At 42.0% G+C, this 21687-nt stretch overlaps 1 protein-coding gene across 2 annotated transcripts in view; it reads right to left on the minus strand.

Annotated features, from left to right (window-relative positions):
• EZR (ezrin) overlaps positions 1-21215 on the minus strand; it is a 36607-nt gene extending 15392 nt beyond the window's left edge. The window contains exons 1-2 of one of the 2 annotated variants that reach the window (XM_038131525.1): positions 21064-21215; positions 3501-3584 (exon numbers count right to left, since the gene is read on the minus strand). In XM_038131525.1, coding sequence (XP_037987453.1) covers positions 3501-3584; positions 21064-21075 — 96 coding nt within the window. In that variant the 5' untranslated portion in view covers positions 21076-21215. Of the gene's footprint in view, positions 1-3500; positions 3585-21063 lie in introns of those variants that run through there. The other variant, XM_038131527.1, reaches the window with a different exon arrangement.
• Between the last annotated feature and the right edge of the window lie 472 nt (positions 21216-21687).

A 21687-nucleotide genomic window follows, 5' to 3' on the forward strand; every position in this document is an offset into this window, starting at 1 on the left:
TGGTACTTCCTGTTGCACAAAAGAATGTTGCAACTTTGTTAAAATAAAAAGTTACATAAATCACGAAGTTATCAGGTCATTATCTCTGAATGTCTCTTACAAGAGAAAAAGTACACTTCCTATAACTATGAGTTAGAAAGCTTTCAGAAATCATGACCCCTCAAATTCTTCCCAAAACCTAAAAGCAAGGAAGGAGAAAGTATCAAGCTAAGCTTCATAATTTGCCTGTTTGAGTTTCAATAAAAAGAACAAAGAATGTTTTAGCCTCTACTGGGAAATGCTCTGTAAACTTCCTCCATGGCAAAACAAGGAAGAAATAAGAAACGAGGCATTATATACAAGATGAGAGACACCTCCTCTGCTTCCTCAAATGCATGAAGCCACAAATCTTGAGTCTTCCCATTCCATCCAGTTATGCATTCACTTCCAGAAAATGCCAGTTACTCTCTCCTCCATTTGACTTTCTTTTACGCATGGTCAGGAGGGCACATGACTACCTGGGAGATACTCCAGCCAGCTGCAGAGCCCACTGGGGTGGTTCTTGGGATGCCTCAGACCTCACTGCAGCATAAACTCTGCACAGGATTGGCTTGAGTGGAGAGGAACTTAATACTCACAGATTTCCTTATTTTCCCTCTCCTGTAAAAGGAGCTATAGAACATCATACATGCAGGATAGAGACATGCTATCAAAGCCTAGCTCTGTTTTCTGACAACCAGGCTAAGAAATCACCTTGTAGTTTTTAAAAATAGCTTGCTTCTTCAAAACCCCCACAGTGGTTCTGCAGTTCCAGTTGGGCCACTCCCCATACCTGTGAAAACCTGTTGCCTCCACAGGCTTTATCTGAGTGTAAACTCCACCCGCGATAAGGGCCTAGTGAAAGGCTTGCTCAACAGAACTAAAGAGAGAATGTATGGTCTTCACCTTTTCTGGTTTTGTGCTGCTCCGTTCTACCTCAGCCTTCCTTTGATATGCAGAAGCATCCCCCAAAAAGGTATGAAATATGGATAAGAATTTCCAATCACAGGTTTTAAACCCATGCCACTGGATGTAAGGAGCAAATCTCCATGAGGAGTAGGTCTATCCCAATCGTGCACTAAGCGCTGCAGTAAGCATTCTTCAGAAATCTCAAACTAACCAGACAGCAAGCTAAAACTGAAGTATCTTGAATCTGAAACATCCTGTCTTTTCCATGTTTTCGGGATTTTGAACTTCTCAGCTGAAAGCAGAGAAAGTAATTTCCCTTCTGCCAGAGAGATGACCCTGACTCTGAACAGATGTAAGCATTAGTTAGTATATATGGAGGAGGGAAGTACTTATTGAATGCTTGTCATAAGGACATACTTACAGTCTAATCTAAAGCATTGCTTTTAAAAACCTGGCTTCCAGTAATTTGGATTTTCATACTGATGAAGATAAAATCCAATTTCTCTGTTTCGGATTAACATGAAAGGGTTGGGGGAAGAAGTTACTCTGATGCCATGGTGATCAGCATAAATGGAATCATAGAATCATAGAATGGCCTGGATTGGAAGGGACCTTAAAGATCATCTAGTTCCATCCCCCTGCCATGCACAGGGACACCTTCCACTAGACCAGATTGCTCAGAGTTCCATCCAAGCAGGCCTTAAACACTTCCAGGGTTAGGGCATCCACAGCTTCTCTGGACAACCTGCTCCAGTGCTTCACCACCAGCACAGTAAAGAATTTCTTCCTTATATCTAATCTAGATACTTCTTTCAGTTTGAATCCATTTCCCCTTGCCCTGTCACTATATGCCCTTGTAAATAGTCTCTCTCCAACTTTTTTTAGGGTTCATTTCAGGTACTGGAAGGCTGCAGTTAGGTCACCCCAAAGCCTTCTTTTCTCCAGATTGAATAATCCCAATTCTCAGCCTTTTCTCATAGGAGAGGTGATCCATCTCCCTAATCAACATGGTGATTCTCCCCTGGAAGATCAATCAGCAGGTACTGTTTCCATAAAAATGTAGGTTTCAAATGCACTTCAGCAAATTTCCAGTCACAGAATCATAGAACATTCTGAGTTGGAAGGGACCAACAAGGATCATCAAGCTCAACTCTAAAATGAATGAACCATATGGGGATTGAACCCTTGGCCTCTGTGTTCAATGAATATTTGATGTTTATCCCACATCAGTAGTAATCAAAAGGAATTAAAGTTAGATTTAATGCTAAACACAAGCTGGAGTACTCCGTTTTGTACTGTGAAGTTCTGCAGTGATAAGAACTTGATTTCCTTATTTCATTCCTTTCAAGAACTCACTAAAAGCTTTTTTTCCTGTTTGTTTGTTGGGGATTTGGAATTTTCTTTATTTTTCAACTGATTTGTGGGTTGTTTGTTTTGAGGTTTTTTTCTGGGTTTTCTTTTTAAGTATTTCTCAATGCACAATTGCTGTAAGGCCTAGCAAGTTCTAGTTAACTCACTGAAACAAGAAATTGTACCAACAATACCCCAGAAGGAATGGAATGCCCACTTGAGTAGCAGTAGCTATTCAAGTACAACCACCTTAGCTATCAAGGTTAGTGGGTGCAAGGGAAGAAGTACAAATAACAGTTTGTGAACATGTTAAAATGTGTGACTGAAGTCTGCATAGACCAATTCTTATTTTCCAGGTCTACAGCAGAAATCACTAGAAGCAAATTTTTTTTTTTTGAGTTGCAGAGCAGTAAGTAAATTCTTTTCTGCTAAAATCTAGGCCTTGTGCTTCAGTTTTATAACAGCAAGCTACTTAAGTCAATAATAACAAAGTTTCACAAATAGCACACAGTTTGTTTTAGTTGTCTTTATCTGATCTTTGCAGGTCCATCTTCAAATAGACCTGTATATTGTTAAAGCAGTAACAGGAAGAATAACAGTACAGGAGGACAGGCTTGGCCACTCAAGCTCTCCACTTCCCTGGGAATCCCTGAAGGCAGGCTGCACTAATCTCTCCTCCATCCTGCTGCACAGGAGCTTCTTACGAGGCATGCTGTCTGTAAATGCTCCATAAACAAACTCTTCTGATTTTCCAGTATTTTGACTAACTCAAACACCTGTGCTAACTCAAGCCAGCATTTGAATGAATGCAGCCATGCCAACGCCCTCATCAGCCACCTGAAGACCTGATTCTGTTTTTATGCAAAGAGCAAGATTTCAACCTTAGAAGTTAAGAACTATGTAAGAGCTAAGCAGTATTTCAAAGCAAGAGGTACATTTTTACATGCTACTTATGCTGTGTAAGTATTTTAGATCCCTTGTGACAGTTCATCATCCAACATGCTAGGAAGACAAGTTTCACTGGAACATAACACACCTGCAAGGCTTTTTGCTTTTTTTCTTTTACTGTAATGGAATTTAGAGATGTTAGTTCAGACTGGGGCCATTTGATTAGGAGGTAGAGAGAAGAAAGATAGGTTTGGAATCCAGTCTTAAGAAAACACTATAGTCCAAAACATACTCCAAAATTAAACAAAAAGAGCCCACACCAACCCTTCACTGACCTGGTCAAACAGCTGTTTGCCTGTAGTGTTTGGCTGGATGGCAAATTCCAGCTCTGCATCCATAGTAACAACTCGAACGTTGATCTAAGGGAAAAAACAAAAAGCATGGTTTAAGATGCATTGCAAGTTACTTCTAGGTGTTAACACAGTCCTTTGTGTACAAGAGTCTCCACGCTTTGATGCACTCCCGTAACCTCTATAATAAACACACTTAAGCCTCAATTAGAATCCTGTTATCACACCAGCAAACTTAATTGGGGCACTCATTCTGCTGTTTTAACCAAACTGCTGCACAGGATTTCTTATTCAACACAGGATTGGACAAATCTTCTGGTTCAACAGGAAGGTATTTTAGACCTGACCCTTTCCAGGCCTAAACTCTCTTGGACTTAAAGCTACTGTGGGTGCACAGTATAGCTGCCTGCAGGCCATCCCTTGGATTACGAAAGGCCCTAATGACTAAATTAAATTTAAGACTTATAATTTAACTTCCATTTATATTAGAGCTGGAATTAATCTGAGGTTTTAAAGGCAAAAGGCTGCAGATTATTCTTATAAAGCAATCAGCATTAACCTGATAAACGTTCATTCTTTCCCTCATAAAAATCTATTCAGCACCTAAAAACAGCAGTAACAGGTACTGAATGATTCTACAGGGCAGGAGTTCAATAAGCTCTTGCTGTCAGTGAAGAAACAACATAACCAGATTTACTGCAATGGCACTAGACTGCAAGACAGAGGTTACTACGGAATGCAGAAGGCAAGAGTGTTAAATGACTAGGAAAAGTCTATTAGCAGTTAATCAGGATGCAAAAGCAGCAACTAATCTTGCAGGGAATGGCATAAGGACCAGTAAAAAGGCAAATCGGGAAAGGATTATCTCCAACTGTTCTGAATACAGCTTGTAATATTATTTTACTTCTCAAAAAACCCAACAATCCCAAAACAAATCTAAAAGTCCAAAACATGTATGACTATGTAGTATAGTTATGCTACAAGGCCAGACAACATGTAAGGTACAGGCAGGTGAGATTTCATGACAATTTCCCAACAATTTGTAAATATTACATTACAGAGAGCCTGGCACACATCTGAAGAAATAAGAGGTAAAAGAGGTAGGAGAGGAATAGAATCACTCACTACAAAGCTTTGGCCTTCAGCAGTTCCTAGCAACTTAATTATGTATGTTTTAACTCTAGGATAAATGTCAGGTGTAACAATGTGACAATTAACACAGAATTGTGACTAGAACAAGTTGCTTCAGCTAGTTTTAGTAAAATATATTACAAAGCTTTGCACTCCTTTTTCAGTGAGACACTGGATGTTTAACTAACCTTCTTCAGTTTAATGGTGGACCTGGCAATGTTAGGTTAATGACTGAACTTGATCTTAGAGATATTTTCCAAACTAAATGATTCTATGAAGGCATCAAGTATCTTTATAGAGTTGTTTATTTTCTTCTGCTCCCACATGACAGAGTATCCTCCCAAAGAAAGACGACTGAAGGCACTTTCCAAGTCACAGGACCCCAGAACTGAACCAGAGAAGATGACTTAGTGATACCACTTTCAAGTTGTGTTTTTAAAGCATTGTCCTTTAAAATAGGACTTTAAAAAATTTCTTTAAATGCAAGATGGAAGAACAAGCAAGAAGGTGAAAGGAGTTTTTGGAAAACCTGACTGTAGCATTTGAGTTCATAATGGAGGATGGAGTTATGCTTAAGGTTTTCTTCCCGTGCCTTAAGAACCAAAGGTTTCCCAAGAAAAGAACCAAAGATTCATCTCCCAAGAAATGTTTCCAGTGTAGGAAGGGAGGGGAAGTTCAGATATCAAATTCTCTGGAACAGCAAGTCTGCAATTCAAAGATGTGACCTTAAAAAACACCTGTTGCTTAATCCCTCTCAACAATAAATCCCTAATCATATTCTAATCCCTTTCTACCCACTTCAAGAAAACATATGCTCATCGTCTTAGTTTTGTGCTGAGCAAGTTATTTGTACTTCTGGCTGAAACACCATAGAAGTGTAAATAAAGTAAGTATACTTTACAAGCTAAAGAACTTAAAAGGAGGTGCTTCTTACTCCTTACCAAAAAACCTGCAAAATGCTGACTGAGTACAAAATTCCACTTCATACCAGTATGTATTTTCCTCTATCTCTCCTTAGTGGTTATCTGCTAGTAAAAAAAAGTTAAACTCCCTAGTCTTGTTTCACTACAACCCTCAAAGACTGATCAGCTATATAGTGAGCTATTTAGTGCATTAAGCTGCTACATATTTCAAGAATTATTTTAGTATTAAGAACAAAAATTGTACTCATCTACTTTTCCACTTCAGTCATTTAAAGTCAGAAGCACGCAGGAACATGACTACTTGGTTATCCCAAAAGATTTCAAGGACACTTGTGGCCTGCAGTAAAGGTTAATTTCTGCGTTCTTTAAGAGCTGCATAACCATCAGGACAAAGAGGAATTTCCCTGGTGCCCTCAGACTGCCAGCCACAGGACAGGCAGAGCAAGAAGAGACCTTCTGTCCCTTCAATGAGTTGATGACTGCCTGGGAATATCCTTTGAGTCTCCTTCCTGCCCTATTAAGCCCTCCTGCTTCTCATCTCCAAACCTTAGCTTTGACTCCAAGAACATAATGATTTTAACAGTGTTTCTAAATGGATGTCCTACAAACACTCCATACAAGCTTTTAGCCACAGAGAAACTCTTAGAAAAGCAGCAAACAGAGCTTAACCCCCACAAAACCCTGGTTTAGACAGCCCGAAGAAACCTCAATGTCTGCTACACTGAGTCGATAAGTTTGGCACTCAGCTCAGACCAGATGGAACTCCCACGGCGCCAAGATGATTAAATCAACACCTAATGTACTAACCAATTCAGGTATTGTTGGGGAGGAAAACAACCAAGAACTCAAACTAATTTCCATGAGCAACAAAAAGAGGAAGACACAGTTAGGACAACTTTCACAAGTGAAGTCCTGCTCACCCTGTCTAGGCAAGGCATGTCCTTTATAAAATCCTACCAAATCCTGGCAGTAATCCAGAACAATGTTGAAGCCATAACAAAAATGAAAACAGCTTTTCACTTTTAAGAGCACAGGGGTGTGGAAAGAAGAGAACAGCACATGGCTGTTATACATGAAATAAGGGTTGTATTAAAAAATATGTGCTTTTATGCACAAAACACACTGAAAATCCTGGACAGTAAGATGTAACTTCTTTCTTGATAGGCCAATGTCATAACACTTTATTATTCTGGGGGTTGGAAATAGATTACATTTAAGGTCCTTTCCAACCTTAAGTATTCAATAATCCTACTTTTATGTCTGAGGTTAGCACACTTAAAATCACAAATAGGGCCTTTAAGGTTTGCTTGTGCATACAAAAACATTACAGAACACAAGTTTTTCCTCTTCCCCTGTCTTAGGATGCATAAAATTGATAACAAATTTGATCCAGAAGGTAAAAAGCATGCTGTTGAAAAGGCAATGCCATTTGCATTAAAAGGAAAAACTCTCCATGAAGCTGAAGAGTTTAATACACTGAAAGACTGAATACCAGTTCCATGACTTCATACTGGACTGTATCCTGTTAGCTACCTTACCAATTCGAACAAGAGAATAGAAGATGAAGGCCAGAGCTAGAGAGAACTTCAGAGTGCAGTTTAAACGATTGCAACACTATGGAAAGCAATGGTAGTTAGAATGGAATCTTCTGTGCTTTAGCAATGCCCTTAAGTCATGCATTTGTTGTCGATGAAACAACATCTTTTCTAATGCTAAGTTAGTAGGTCAATCTGTGGGGCAGGTGCAGCCTTTCAGAGTCCATGCGCATCAGTAGAGAAACTTGAAAAATTAAAGTGCCATTTGAAAAACATTCAGAAAACACGCTCTTAAGGAGGCAACACACTGCCAAGCAGCTGAGTGGCACCGTGTTTGTGGAAGATTCATGTCCTAGATAGGAACCCAAGAAGACATTGCCTCTTCAACCCCATCCTCTCACACACACCCAGTTTTCAGGTGTGTTGGACACAGCACACAGCTGTAGTTTTTGTTTTGTTTTTTTTTTTTAACATTGGATTCTTGAGCATCTTGGTGCAGAACCAGTATCTGATTGCAGGCAACACGGTATCTTTGAAGTTAACCATCCCTCTGCTGATAGTGCAGCTCCACAGAAAAACATCCCACACTAAAGGGAAAAGGGCAGGGAGAAGAGGGGAAAAAAAAACCCCACAGACTCTCAGACACACTATGCTATTGTGGATATTTTGCACCCTGATGTACATAATCTAATAGTTCACTTGCATAATAAAATAGGTCAGTGAAACCATGAAGTTGTGCAAGTCATTTAAATAAGACCATACAATTTAATTTCAGTAAATACATATGATAAAGGGCACTAAATACCAACTTTTACCCATTAACACAGGACAAACCGGTACTTAACTGTGTCACTTATCATTATCATTAGGCAGGTCTAAATGCCTTAGACAATGCTCAGGAATGTTTTCTTCCTCTTTCCAAGGAGGAAGAACGACCAGAGTCTCCTAAACAGCAGGTTTCCAAGCACGGTATCTTTCCAAGTGGTGGCAATTGGCAGTGGAGAAACCTAGATAGACATGCCTTGTTTCTTCAGTCACTGGATGTCTGGAAATCCCAGGAGTCACCAGTACATTTAAGCAAATCAGCCACATTTTGAACTGCTGTACTGCACAGCACAGCACACATTCCATGAAAAACAGCATGCAGAGCTGTTAAGCCTTATTGCACACACACAGACTGTATGGATATGGACTTGCTTGTGCTGAAGGAAAACAGAAGTCTTAATAAGGAGGACGCAGTGGCATTAATAATAGTACTAAGAAAGTAGTAGCATTAATCCTCACTTCTGCAGGTCTACTCTTTCACCAGGCAAGCAGCAACTACTAATGGAATAAATAACAGGCAAGCTTCTTGGCCTGGGCTGCAATGCATCTGCAAAGACAAAGTAATCTCATTTTGACCTTAGCAACCAGAGCTGTTCATAGACGCATGTAGTGATTAAGTATCTGGTAATAGGAAAAACAACTTCATGCAGCAGCATCAGAAGGGCAATGAAACTGCTCTCTATTCTTCCACATTCCATTCAGTAGTGTTCACTGGTTCCAGGTCCAACAACAAAGAAAGATATTGTCCTAACTGATGGAGTAACTGTTGTCCCAGCTCCTGGAAACTGTTATGGGAAAATTTTCAACTTTGAGGAGGGAAAAATATCCTAGCAGCTTCCAAGCCCGGAGCTAATCTGCTAACACTTCAGTATCTGCATTCCTCTGTCCTCCACAAGTTACTTAAGTCATCAGGTAATGGTTCAGAGACTGTACAGAGAAGACAACTCTGAGTATGTAAGTAGCACAAATAACAAAGAAGCAACTGCAGAAATATTAGTTCAATTTCTTAAGAATTTACTTCATGAACACCAGCATATCAAGAACACAACCCCTGGAGACAATTCTGTTTCCTCTCTGACAGAGTAACCTGCCTGATGGATCAAATAAAATCTAGTAACATATTTGATGTGGTGCCATACAACACAGACTAGGCATATAACAAATCTGAGCCATGTGAAACTACAACCAAATGACAAATCGTGCACCTACATTCTCCTTAGCTTCTTTCAGAGCAGGAGACAAAAGTCATGAATAAGCAAATGATCAATTCCATTCGCTGCTGCAGGATTGCCAAAACACAGCTTCCCTCTTAGCTGGGCTCAGTACCTTCACCTTGCTGGAACTACAGCAGGGACACATATTCTGACCTTTTCCTGTCAAGCCAAGGTCTTGAAAAGGGGATGTGAGTGTGGTGGGATTGAGGGAATAAGAAAACAAAGTTTTCTCACAATCCCTGGAAGATGGAGTGCACTTACAAGATCATGAACAGCACCTAGTTAAGAACAAATAAGTCTTTTGGGAGGACAGTGCTGGAATTCAAGGATGTTGGTAGATCTGAAAAATAGCTACAAGTGTTAGACTTGGAGGGGTGAGAATGGATAAGAGGCAGAGATGAACAAATTACAGGCTTGCAAACAATGGGCTACAGCAGGACTGTAGACAAGGATGTGGTTTATTATAATCCCCAGAAAAACACCACATTTCCTGGTGTGATGCTATTACATAGAGGGGAAAATTACATTCTTGAGTGTATTTGTCACCGGAAGCATTACAGCAGGTGACTATTCTGTTCTGCCTGCCTTGATGACTTGCTAGATGGAATGCTGTCACCCAAATCTGAATGTTTCTTTTGGAAGGGGGCAAATTAATCAAGGAAAGTCTACACTGATCTACAGGTCAAGTGTTTCTGGACTAGTTGCCAGTAGGGTTTTTTTTAATCTGTGTGTGTTTGGGGCTTTCTATTTGTTTGTGGGGGTTTTCTGTTTGTTTCAAACTAGATTTTATTTTTAAACATGTCAGTGATCTCTTTCCAAATGGGAGTTGTCTGAAACATGACATGTTTTATATAGAAGACTATAAAAACTTCTAAACCCACATGGAGAAAACCAGCAAAAAGCCCTCTTATTGCAGTCTGGGTAACATGACAAGAAACAATAATTGCTGGAGTGGTAAGATATTATGTAGCCACTTCCATGCAGCCTCCAGAAAACACAGGTCCAAGTCCTTCCCAGTGCTACATTTTTATGATTTAAAGGATGTCCGAGAACATGAAATGAGAAGGCAAATGACACACCCACCATTTCTCTTCTGGGGCAAGGAGAATCTGATTCCAGTGAAAATGGGAAAGAACTGCACAGCCCAGCAATGAAGAAAGCCTTTCACAGGCTCCTCCCCTGCTCCCATGGAGAAACCTTTTATGCACTGCCTGCCTAACACGGAGCATTTCAGAGAGGGCAGGGGCAGCACAGCACAGCAGCCATGAGCCTTCCCTTGCACACTGGGGAGCAGTTTGCTGACAAGCAAGAAGAGAGCCTCAGTGGCTCACAAAATGTGAATAGGAGACAGCCTCACTGGCTTTCCCTTGGCTGAAAAGGCAAGCTGGTTGCACCCATTTGACAGACCCAGTTTCCCAGCATACCATGCTAAATCAAAGTACCCCTCTGTGAACTGAAGGACGTGTTCCATTTCAGATCTCATTGTGTTAAACATTGCTTCCTCATTGCAAATAAATGGGAACATTAAGTCACGTTCCAATGGAATTCCTCAGAGTCTATGAAGCAGTTAGGTATCGCTGCATTTGAACAGGTAAAATTAGAGCCGAGCAGGCTGGTCTTTGTTCCTTAAAACCTTGCTTACCTTCCCAGGAGAGGGAGAAATACCACTGAGGTTAAATTGAGTGGTATATAATAATCTGTAATCTAGTAGTTACTTTAAAATTGTCCAGTACTATTGTTAGCCTTAACTACTAGTCAGCTTTAATGCAACAGCTTGCAGAACCATATTTTTGGGGGTACTAGTCCTCAGTATTTAGGAAGCAATAGCTATATCAGTTATACTTAACTGAAATTTCTTCAGTTTAGTCAAGGAAATAGGAGACCAGGTATTTGCTCTCATGTATGGTGAAAAACACTTACAACTTCTTTTGTAGCAGTTTTTCGGAAGAGAAATAAAGTACTTTGAGGGGAAGCCAAGAAAAATTCTGGAGTGAAATCTGAAAGCTAAACTTCTGGATGAAGTGGAGGGAGGGGGGTTCACATGAGCAGGAAAACCTTCTATACCCAGATATGGGGAGGCATCCAGAAATTCCAGTTTTAACAAAATGGGTGGAATTTTCAGAATTAACTTCCCCCTCCCTGCCTACACACACAAACAGGTCACAAGACAGCAAATCCAGGGAGTTCAGTATTGCTGCCATGCCACTTAACTCTTCTTTGTAATATAGCATGAAACTGTCCTTATAATTAAACATGAACATAATCCTAGAATGCAAATTCAAACTTTTTTATGTTTAGATGTGCAGAAGATGCCAAACTAAATTACATGCCTATCTCATTTCCTCTAATGAAGGCCTACTATCTCTTCTGTCAGCATGTAATAACTGCATAGTAGGCATCTGCGTGAAAAATCAAGAAGCAGCCATGGCTGCAATTCAGTTCTTTATCTTAGGTCAAGCAATAACACTTTGCATGCCAAAAGATCATGAAGATTTCATGCAGGTGCGGCAAGTACAAGTGACAGTACATCTCTGATAGCCCTGGCTCCCAAATGCCTAGGCCCCAGACAGACTTTCAGCATTCTCTACCTATGGTGAGCTCTATACAGCTAACAATAACCGCTCAGTGAAACAGTAAAGGCAAGCAAAAACTCTTCCCAGAGAAAAAAAAAAAAAAAAAAAAAAAAAATTCTCCAGTCACTGAAGATTGCCCCCAACTCTTTCCTAACAAGCAAACAGCATCATTCTGTCTCAAGCCAGGAACAAGTTGAAAAACTGAGAGACAGAGGCCTATCTATAACTTTAAATGTGGGGTTTTTTTGTGTGTTTTTTTTTTTTTAAATGTGAAATTACCTAGGCACAGCTCTATGTTCTGGCAAGACATAAAGCAATGCAGAGTAAGTCTGAAAGGCCCCAGGATACTGCCCTTGAACAAAGCCCTGTACACTCAAGGAGCCCAGGTGTTTTTCATGCAAAACACTTGCCCTCACTCTATGTGAGGGATGTAAGAATGATTTACTTTGAACACGATATTACGAAGAAGCAGGAGGGTTTATGGTGTTTCATTGAAATACATTAATGTTCACTTTAAAGACTCTCTGATGCTGTATAATACTCCATTAGCATTTTCAGAATATCTGTGTACAAGCAGCAGTCTGTTCTTTAAAGGAGGAACACACAGCCAGTGACAACAGGCTCGACATAGCACCACTGCCTGGAAGTGTCACTTGCCCTCAATGGATGCTAGGATGGATTTAGGAACACAGAGTGCAGCAACAATAGCTCCTTTGTAAATAAAGAATAAATACAGAGGAAAGCTAGAGGCCACTGGATCAAACTCCTGCATACACAGACTGTTTTATCATGACAGCTGTTGCATCTAATTAAACATAATGAAGTTGTGAGACTAAGGCTTTACACATGAAGTTTACAGCAAGTCCCACAAACAATCCTCAAATAAGCTTTATCTCAAGAAGTTGCTCAGAATCCAGAACAGATCAGATCTTCTGCTGTTTTCCATCAGAAACATAAGCATGGGGCCAAGCGCAGATAATATAGAGTTAATCAAGTTTTATCATAATTTCAGAGTCTTCTAAATAATTTAACATCTCCAATATTTACACTACATAAAGTAATATCATCCTTCTGCAATCCCCTTGAGGGAAAAGAAAAAATATATTAGTATCTTACAGTCTTGATCTGGAACAAAACATCATTTTATGACTCTGCTTGGCTTTTTCATTTGGAAGCAACAAACACACAACAATTTCTGCAAAAGGTGTAACTCCACAGTACAAACTCACAACAACCAGGGCAGGATCTGAAGCTGTGAATAATCTAAATAAAAGCTACAACAGCCTCAGAGCTTCCCCTGAATCCAAGCACCAATATTGGTGCCTTTTATTCCAATGCTGATGCAGAGATCTATGTTCTAGAGGGCAATGTGCATGGAAAACCCAGTGCCATTACAGAGTCACAAGTCTGATAGCAGCAACACAGCCTGACAGCACACAGCTCTCAACACTTTCAATAGACCCTGTGGTGATTGTTCTTCTGGGGTGGAAGAGCAGCGCATTACAATGGAACAAGGTGGGCTGAGTGAATACAAAGATTATCTGTGACTTACTCTCTTACAGGACTATGACCTGGCAGTTTAAGGCATCCAAGAAACAACTACTGGAGAAATGTTCTCAGTAACAGTACTCTTCCCAGATAGAGACGTTACAGGATGCAAAGCCATATTTTCAGCAGATGTGAACTGGAAGAAGATCAAGGATGCTCAAAAAATAGTGATCCTCCACGCAAGGATCAACTAAGCTAGCTAGGACTTCTCAGTTTGGAAAAAAATTAACTGAGGCTAGGACATGAGAGCATATAAACCCCTGAGCTACATGAACAGACTAGACAAGGAACGCGTGTTCATGTAGCACTGCAGCAAGCAGGTTTGTAGATAACTTTCCAAACAATGTGAAGGTTATCTAGGACAAAGGACAGCCTTTGTTAAAGTATACTATGGATGCTGGAGTTCACAGGGTTTTAAAGCAAGACTGGACAAGTTCACAGAAATCCATTTAGTAACTCATTATATAGGACCTTTCAACCTCCAATACCTCAGAGGAAAGCAATGGTGCATATCTTTGAAATACTCTTCCTCAGGCATCAGCTTTTGGCCAACATCAGAGGTGTACTATTAGGCTACAAGGACTTCTGCCTGACCTGCAAGGCCAGCCACGTTCATATAGACATCAAAGTGCAGAAGGAAAATGAACTCCATTTACTTAGGGAGAAATAGCAGTGCAACAAGTCACACAAGACTTAGTAATGATGTTTGTTCATTCTGCATTCTAGATACAAATCCTTTTGTCAGAGAGATTTTTGTTTGATATTCCACCTTTCTGTTTTACCTGTTCCATATCAGCCTCTTTGATTTTACTCATGGACTTCAGTGGAACACACTTCATGGCATTTGTGAAATTTCTTAGTGGGGTTATGTGATGTGATGTGATCACCTCTGACAGCTCGATAATCTGATCTATGTGCAATACACTACAATGCTTCCACTTCTCAAGCAGGTACTTCAAACAGCATGCAACAGGTACTATTTGCTCCCAGATAAAGGTAGGTCATGGCAAGTCCTGGAATGTCACCTAAGCACAAAGGTATTGCTCTTGAGCAGTTACAAATCATAAAGGAAAAGTGACTGCAAGGACTGGCGAAGTACCAAAGTACCCCTTCATAACTCATGAAACAGCTTAAGGGCTTCTGAGATGAAACTCTTCCCACTCCTCTCACTATAGGTGTGTGATGGCAAACAAATATGCTCCAGTGGTTCCCAAAGTGTACCTTGAGCACAGTGACAGCAGATAAAGTACCTTTCAAGAGTTTGTCTGCACAGCTGTGACAGTTATGGAGGAAGGTCTATTTGCCCCCACACTGAGATCACCGAGTATCAATTATGCAAATCACCCCACCACACACCACAGTTTGTGCAGCAGGAACTCTGTACAATCACTTATCTCTACAGAGACAAAAAGTTAAGCCAGCTAAATGTACTCAGCTAGGTGTTGAAGAACAACTTTAGCTCCCACAAATAACTCTGAAGACCAGAACTTACGGTACAGGCTTGAAGTCATCTACTGGGCTACACAGGCTAAATTCAGGTGTCTGGGTTCAAAAGTGAGATTTTTCAGGTAGCAGACAGCTCACAGACCTGCTCTCTGCATCTACACAGTGATGGTCTCTTGGCAGAACTGAGCCACTCTACAGTTTTGTAAGCCTGCTCAAGATTCAGCAACAAGACATCCATCCACTCATCCCCAGAGATTCTCTCTAACACTCATTTCACACTGAGGTTAGAACAACTACAGCAAGCATGGACTTCTCCAAGCAAAAACAAGAAAAGAAGAGGTGGTGATAGTAACACCTCAGAGTTTTACACAATCGCTACAGCACTTGCTCGTGAAAGTGAGAGGGAGAAGCAAATGCACACAAACCAAACAGGGCAATCACTCCCCTCTCAAAGGAAGCAAAAGGCTACAGGCCTTGTGTAAGGGAGTTAGTATCTCTTCCACTGAGCCTACGCAGTAGGTAGCCAAATACAAGTCCATGGTCATCAGCAACAGTTCTTCTTACTTACTCAATTAGAAGGCAGAGTTCTGCATGTTAATTCTTAGAGTCAGGATTTTTCCTTAATGGACAGCTGTTACTGTGAGGTGTCCATCAGCCTCAGCTGAGCACATGGCTGCTACTCACACCCTCTCAAAGATGAGAGCAGATGCAGAGAAGACAAATGAATTTCCCCACTAAGAAGGAGGAACTAGAAAGAGAAACGAAATCTGAATCTGAACAGATGAGCAATATGGAGGCAGCATGGTTAGTTACACTGAGCTCTGCCTTGTTTCCAGCCTCATCATACAGCAACGACTTTCTCCTCTCCTAGGTGCATACACTGCTGTTCTTCGTACTTCTCAGCTCACAGAGTAAATGTTATCTGTTGCAGAAACCAGGCTTCAAAGCAAGCACACAACACAGCTAAAGCACATTACTTAACAGTGTGCAGCGTGGTTCAGTGATCCTGGGCAGCACTGCCTTCCATCAAGGTCAATCGAGTGATTATGGGATTTACAGCGCATGTAAAGCTCTCTGGGCACAGTGTGCCAAACAAGAACGACACTGAATGTGGGAATCTTCAATGGTCATCAAGAAGTCTTATTCTCAAAAAGTCCTGACATATCACAGCTTTTTATCATGGACAAAGGAAGATGTTCATGTGGGTGGAGGAAGAGAACAGAACAGGAAGGCTTATCGCCCTCCTTTTGACCTTTAAGAAGGTTAAGAAATTCTTTAATTAGTGACTAACATAACAGTTAACACCCTTGGTTTCTCTGTAGCAGCTAACATCCCACAACAAACTGCCCTCGGAAATGCTTACTCAGCTCACACAGTAAATATGGGTTTTGGCAAACTGTGAATTCATTCTCTTGCAACTTTATTCATCTCCTTAAATTTACTACTCATAGAATCCTCCACATAGAATCCACTGCTTTCTATTGCAGCAGTGAGTGACACACTTGGCAAATGTGAGGGAGTACTGACATTTGGCAAATGGAAGCTTCCTTGGGTTTCCATTTTGCCCCAGAGTGAGTATACATCTCCTGGTATCAAATACACCATACACTGTATCACCTGATGGACTGCAATTGGTGCTTACAAGGGTAATATTTTATTCTTGACTAAATCTATAGCCATCAATAAGCTAAGAGTATTTTAATTGATTGTGAACAGTTAAAGATATGAAAAAGTATTTTTATTTCAGTCCACTTACAGGAACCTGCTGTAAAGAGCTCTGAGATAAAACCACTATGTGTAGTTAGAAGACACATAGTCAAGAATAAATTGAGAAGATCTTGGAACAATTAATAATATTAATTGTTTATATTTAGAAATAAATTCCTGTCACTACACTTGCATATTTTTTTTAATTGGCTTATCGAAAACTTGTTAAATTTTAATGCCATAGTCTGCTCACAGACAGATAAGGGTTTGGCAGAAGACCTGTATTCTGAAAAAACAACTTGAAGACAGCATGCATGTATATTCAACATCAAACAGGTATGGAGGACTTGTCTAACCACTTAATGCCTAGCACACACCAGCCCATTATTAACAACACAGGGCTGGGAAAACCCTTTTGAGACATCAGTTCCAGTTCCCCACTCCTACAGGCAGCAGCATTGAATTGTGTACTGTCAAATTTTATCTTAAGGATGTTAGGTCTTGGAATAGTCTTCTAATAAGATCAACAAGGAAGGAAAAAAAAAATCCTACCCACTCACAATTGCCTCCCCCCCCTTCCCCCATGCTTAATTGCTCTAAAAGTTTAAAGTCTCTTAAACCACAAATTGTGCTTAAAGCAATTCTTTCTCCTCTTTGGCATTTAAATTCCTTACATTTTACTACACAGGTAAAGGAAGAGATAACTCCTTGAATTCTACCAGGCTGAAATAGCCAAGCACCCTGTTATCTTAAGGTGGAATTTTGTCTGTGGTCATCCCAAACCCACTCTCAAGGTTTTGCTTTGAATTTGTCTGTCCTGGGCACAGGTAAGTACCTACATTAAAGGAAAGCTCTCACTAGAAACTTCTAGTAATGCCTTCTGTTAGACAAGCCCTGCACGTTGCAGATGACATGAACAACAGGACAGTTAAACTACCACTGATTAATCCACCTCCTTCTAACCTATTTAGTGAGGTACCTTCTTTCCCCACCCCTCCAAGTTTAACTATATGCAAAGGGAACTTATCCCCTTTATATGTCTGCCCTCTGCATCAATAATACTTCCCCCACAGCAGCATGACATGAACAGATTTCATTACCATGCTCAGCTTTTTGACCACAGGCCATTAATAAAGGTTTTTAAAAAAGGTGCCTCTGGATATTATTGTATTTTCTCTTTAGGACCAAAAGCTTCTAGACTGAATTTACTGCTGTCCTCTCTTTACACAGTTTTATACACATTCACACAAGTATTAGAAGTTCTTGTGTGACACCATATCAATCAAATGCTATGCTGCAAAGCTAACTTAATTTCTTGTGAAGATTTACATTTTGTTTTTTCCCTCCAAGAGGAAACAAAAAAAAAAACCCAAAACAAAACCCAAAAAACAAACAAAACAAAAAAAAAACCCCAAAAAACAAAAACCCAAACCAACCAAACAAAAAAAATCCACCTTCAATAAAGTAACCAAGAATGCTGGTAGATCAGATCAAATTAACAACTCTATAGACCTGAGATCACATTTCCTTCTCCTTCGGTAAGCACTGTTCATTAGCCCGAAGCCATGCTGTTCTAGCCACAATTTATTAGATTGGTTTGTTTTGCAAGAGGATATAATCCACCTAAAACACCATCAAAAATAAACTGGTACCATGAATCTAGGAAAAATGCACAGAGCGCACAGAACCTCCAGTAATGAAACAAAGCAAGGCTGAGCAAGTAAGTTTATTTAGCATTTCACTCATTTCCAGATAACACAGCAAGATTTGGACAAGATGACACCTTTTGCATTTCCTTACAAAATAATTCACTACCTGTAAAGCCTAATGAACCTCTGTACTGACTAGATAGAAATAATGCATGTGAACTGTTGATGAACTCCCAGCCATAAACCCTCACGAACTGGGTATAGGTTATATATTTATAGCTTACCTTGGAGAGATCTCATTACTTTGTAACTGTTACACATGGCAGAATGGCTGTGTTAAATTACATATTAACATGTGTCTATATTAACAAACGTACTTATTTCAGTATTATTTTCTGGATTTTTACTAACATTTATTTTGAGCATGGCAAACATGCATCAGATACAACTAATTGTGACCAAATCAGGAAGTCAGCTTTCTAGCACTTCACTTTGGTACTCAATTAAGGTACAAAATCACTAATGTCCTACTGTTAATGGATTTGCTAGTTGTTTACTGGAAATAATAATAATAACAACAAACATGACCCGTAAGCTTTGCGCGTGCATTTATAATTTTTGTTAAAACAATAGTTTCGTAAAAAGATTTAGCTTATTGGGTTGTGGGTGGAGGGGCCAGAGGGGAAGGTGTTGCCAAAATTGTGCTTTCTGTCATCATCATCTTTACTTGTAAATAACTGATGATCAGTGTGTGAGACTTCACACACAGCAGCATGAAGTCTGTCAAGCAATACTGTATTTACTTATGCCATGTAGGCAAGACACATGTCAACAAGCACAGGTAATAAATATTTAGCATCCATGCTAAATACCCAGCAGAAACACACTGCTTCCCTGTGCATCCCAAGAGGTTGTGCTATCATTCCTCACACATGCCAAAGGCTGTTGTCATATTCGTCCTGAGCACAGTTCTGCCTCTGGAGTGACAGCTTTACATCCTCTCTCCATGCAAACTGACACGAATCCTATTTAGCTGTATTAAGATTAAATGAGCTGAGTTGGGAAGGATCCAAATCCAGTCTCAGTCTAAAGCAGACAGACTGAACAGTGTGTTTTACCAAAATAGCCTCTGCAAAAGTCCTCTTTTCCATTTACAATAAGGTGGCAGTTAGCCCTACTGAACAGCAGGGTAAATAAGAAAAAGGCTTATATTCACAAAGTATTGACATAGAGTCTTGTCCATAAATCCCAGCCAGTAGGTCACATCTCAGAAGTCTTTACAGCACTACTGTCCTTCCCCAGTGGATGGTGGTTTACACCATCCACCTTTGTTATTCACTGGCTACTGAGCTAAGAAACAAAGAAAAATCACCATCTCCGAGGGAATACAAACCTGGCACTGCCAAGCAAAAGGATAAACACAGCTGTATTTTTTTAAGAGATTAAAGAGTTTTTGTACACCTATCCATGGCTTCCAGTGTGACTTAGTCCTAAACCAGGATTTCAGATTATTCTAACCAGGATATTTCAAAAAAGCACTCTCTAATTAGCAAACAGCTAACAAGGCAGAAAGAGATTATTCACACACAACCTTTTATATCCATACTTTATAAATTATATATTTGCTTCCCCAGTTACACAAGGGCCCTCTCAGTTAGATGTCATTATATGCAGCAATATATCACCTCCTACTGATGAAATACGACCAGAGAGACTGAAGATTTATCAGTTCTTAGGACTGAGCACAGTTTGGTTTGGGCGTATTTTTGGGATTTTTTTTTTTTTTGGTGTAGATTTATAGAAACTGCTATGTAAGTAAACCTAAATGCTAACAAAAAACCAGTTAACTAACTTTAACGTTAGGGTGATAAAACATCAATTACTTATTACCACAAAGATAAGCTTGTTTGCTCTTATTTCACATTTCATTTAAGTGAGCTAATACTCATATAAGTCCTTCGCTGCATTGCAATTTAAGAAATATTGCCTCTATTGAAAATAGATAGTAACAACAATCTGTTCTGATTATGCTCTTCAAAGTTCAAAAGTGCGTCTGCTCCAACGACCGCTCAAAGCTCCGCATTAGGCAGTTGGCTCCCCAAGGGAATTACCGTCTCTAACCGGCACGGTAGCAGCAGACTTTAAAATAAAACAAACAAACCCACTAGAAGGTCGGAGGAGGAGGCGGTGAGGAGGTGCTGGTGTCAAGAGAAAGAAGGAGGGATAAAAAAGACCGTTCAATTGAGAAAAAAAAAAATCCAACTAAAAAAGGAAACAGGTCTGCGAAAATGACTGGTAAAGACCAGTGTGGAGAACTTATTAAGAGTCCCTAGCATTTAGTTTTTAGATCGCAAAACAAGGAGGGAACAAGGTTTCTCCTATGCTTACAGATGCATACATGCTTCCTGTAGATAAATGCATAGGCCACAAGCGTACTAAATGGCAGCCGGCGCAGTTGTATCATTTCTCGTTAAGCGGGAGCGTGATGAAAGCACTTCTTTCGAGAGTTACTCGGGAGCTCTGTGCATGTCTAGCACGGAAGCGCTACAAGACGGAGCAATCAACCGCCTGATCTCGGGAGCACAGAGATCCGGGGCTCCCTGCTCCCCTCCGCGGCGGCGGGACGGCGAGGAGCTCCTCCAGCCCACCCGAGGCGCCTCCGCGCTGCCCGCGGCCCTGCGCCCGCAGGCAGCCGCCCTAGCGATCCCTCCCGCTCCAAGCAGCCGCTGATGTGGCTCCCGAGCGGGGTGCCCGCCGCTCCCTCCCGGCGCCGCGCAGAACTTCCCCGAGCGCTCGAGTCGAAACGCCCCGTCCACTCGCGGGGAGCAGGGACCGGGACTCAGCCCTCCCAGCCCGGCAAAAGCCCGCGCCGCGACACCCGGAGGTGACCGCCCCGCCGGGCGCCCGGGCTCGGGCAAGCCCCCGACGCCCAGCGCCGGGCGGGCGGGCCCCGGTGCGGCCCCGCGGAGCGCCTCCCTCCCACCGCGCCCCGCTCACCGGCTTCGGCATTTTGAGGGCTGCTGGTGCTTCTGCTACTCCCGACACAAACGTTCATGCAGCGCCTGCCTCGCCTCTGCCGAGCGCCCCGTGCGGAGGAGGTGGAGGAGGAAGGAGCCGCTCCCGGCCACGGCGGCAGCGCAGCCCGCGAGTGCGGCGCCGGCCGCCCGGCGGCGGGTTAAGTACGGCAGGTGGGGCCCGGCGGTGACTCACCGCCGCCGGCCATTGCCCGCCGCTCCCCCCGGCGCCTGCCGAGCGCGGCACCGGCCTCGCCCAACCGCGGGGCACCCCGGCCGGCTTCGCTTCGACGTCCCCGGCGCGCAGGGGGCACCGCGGCCCGCAGCCTCCGGCGGCCCCCGAGCCCCTCGCCCTGAGGGACGGGCGGGAGACAAGCGCGGGGGCGGCGCCGCCCCGAACCCCGGGCACGGCCGGGCCGCGCGGGGCCTCGTGCGGGCACCTCCGCACGGCCCCGGCCCCGCCGGAGAGCCCCGGCCCCGCCGCCCTGCACTGCCCCGCTCTGCCCCGCTCTGCCCTGTGCTGTCCTACCCTGCCTTGCCCTGCCCTGCACCTGCCGGGGCCGCGCCGGGGTCGGCGCTTCCCAAGCTGCTGGATGGCACGGGGAAA

Source organism: Motacilla alba, chromosome 3 (genome assembly GCF_015832195.1).
Source record: "Motacilla alba alba isolate MOTALB_02 chromosome 3, Motacilla_alba_V1.0_pri, whole genome shotgun sequence".
NCBI classification, from domain to species: Eukaryota; Metazoa; Chordata; class Aves; order Passeriformes; family Motacillidae; genus Motacilla; species Motacilla alba.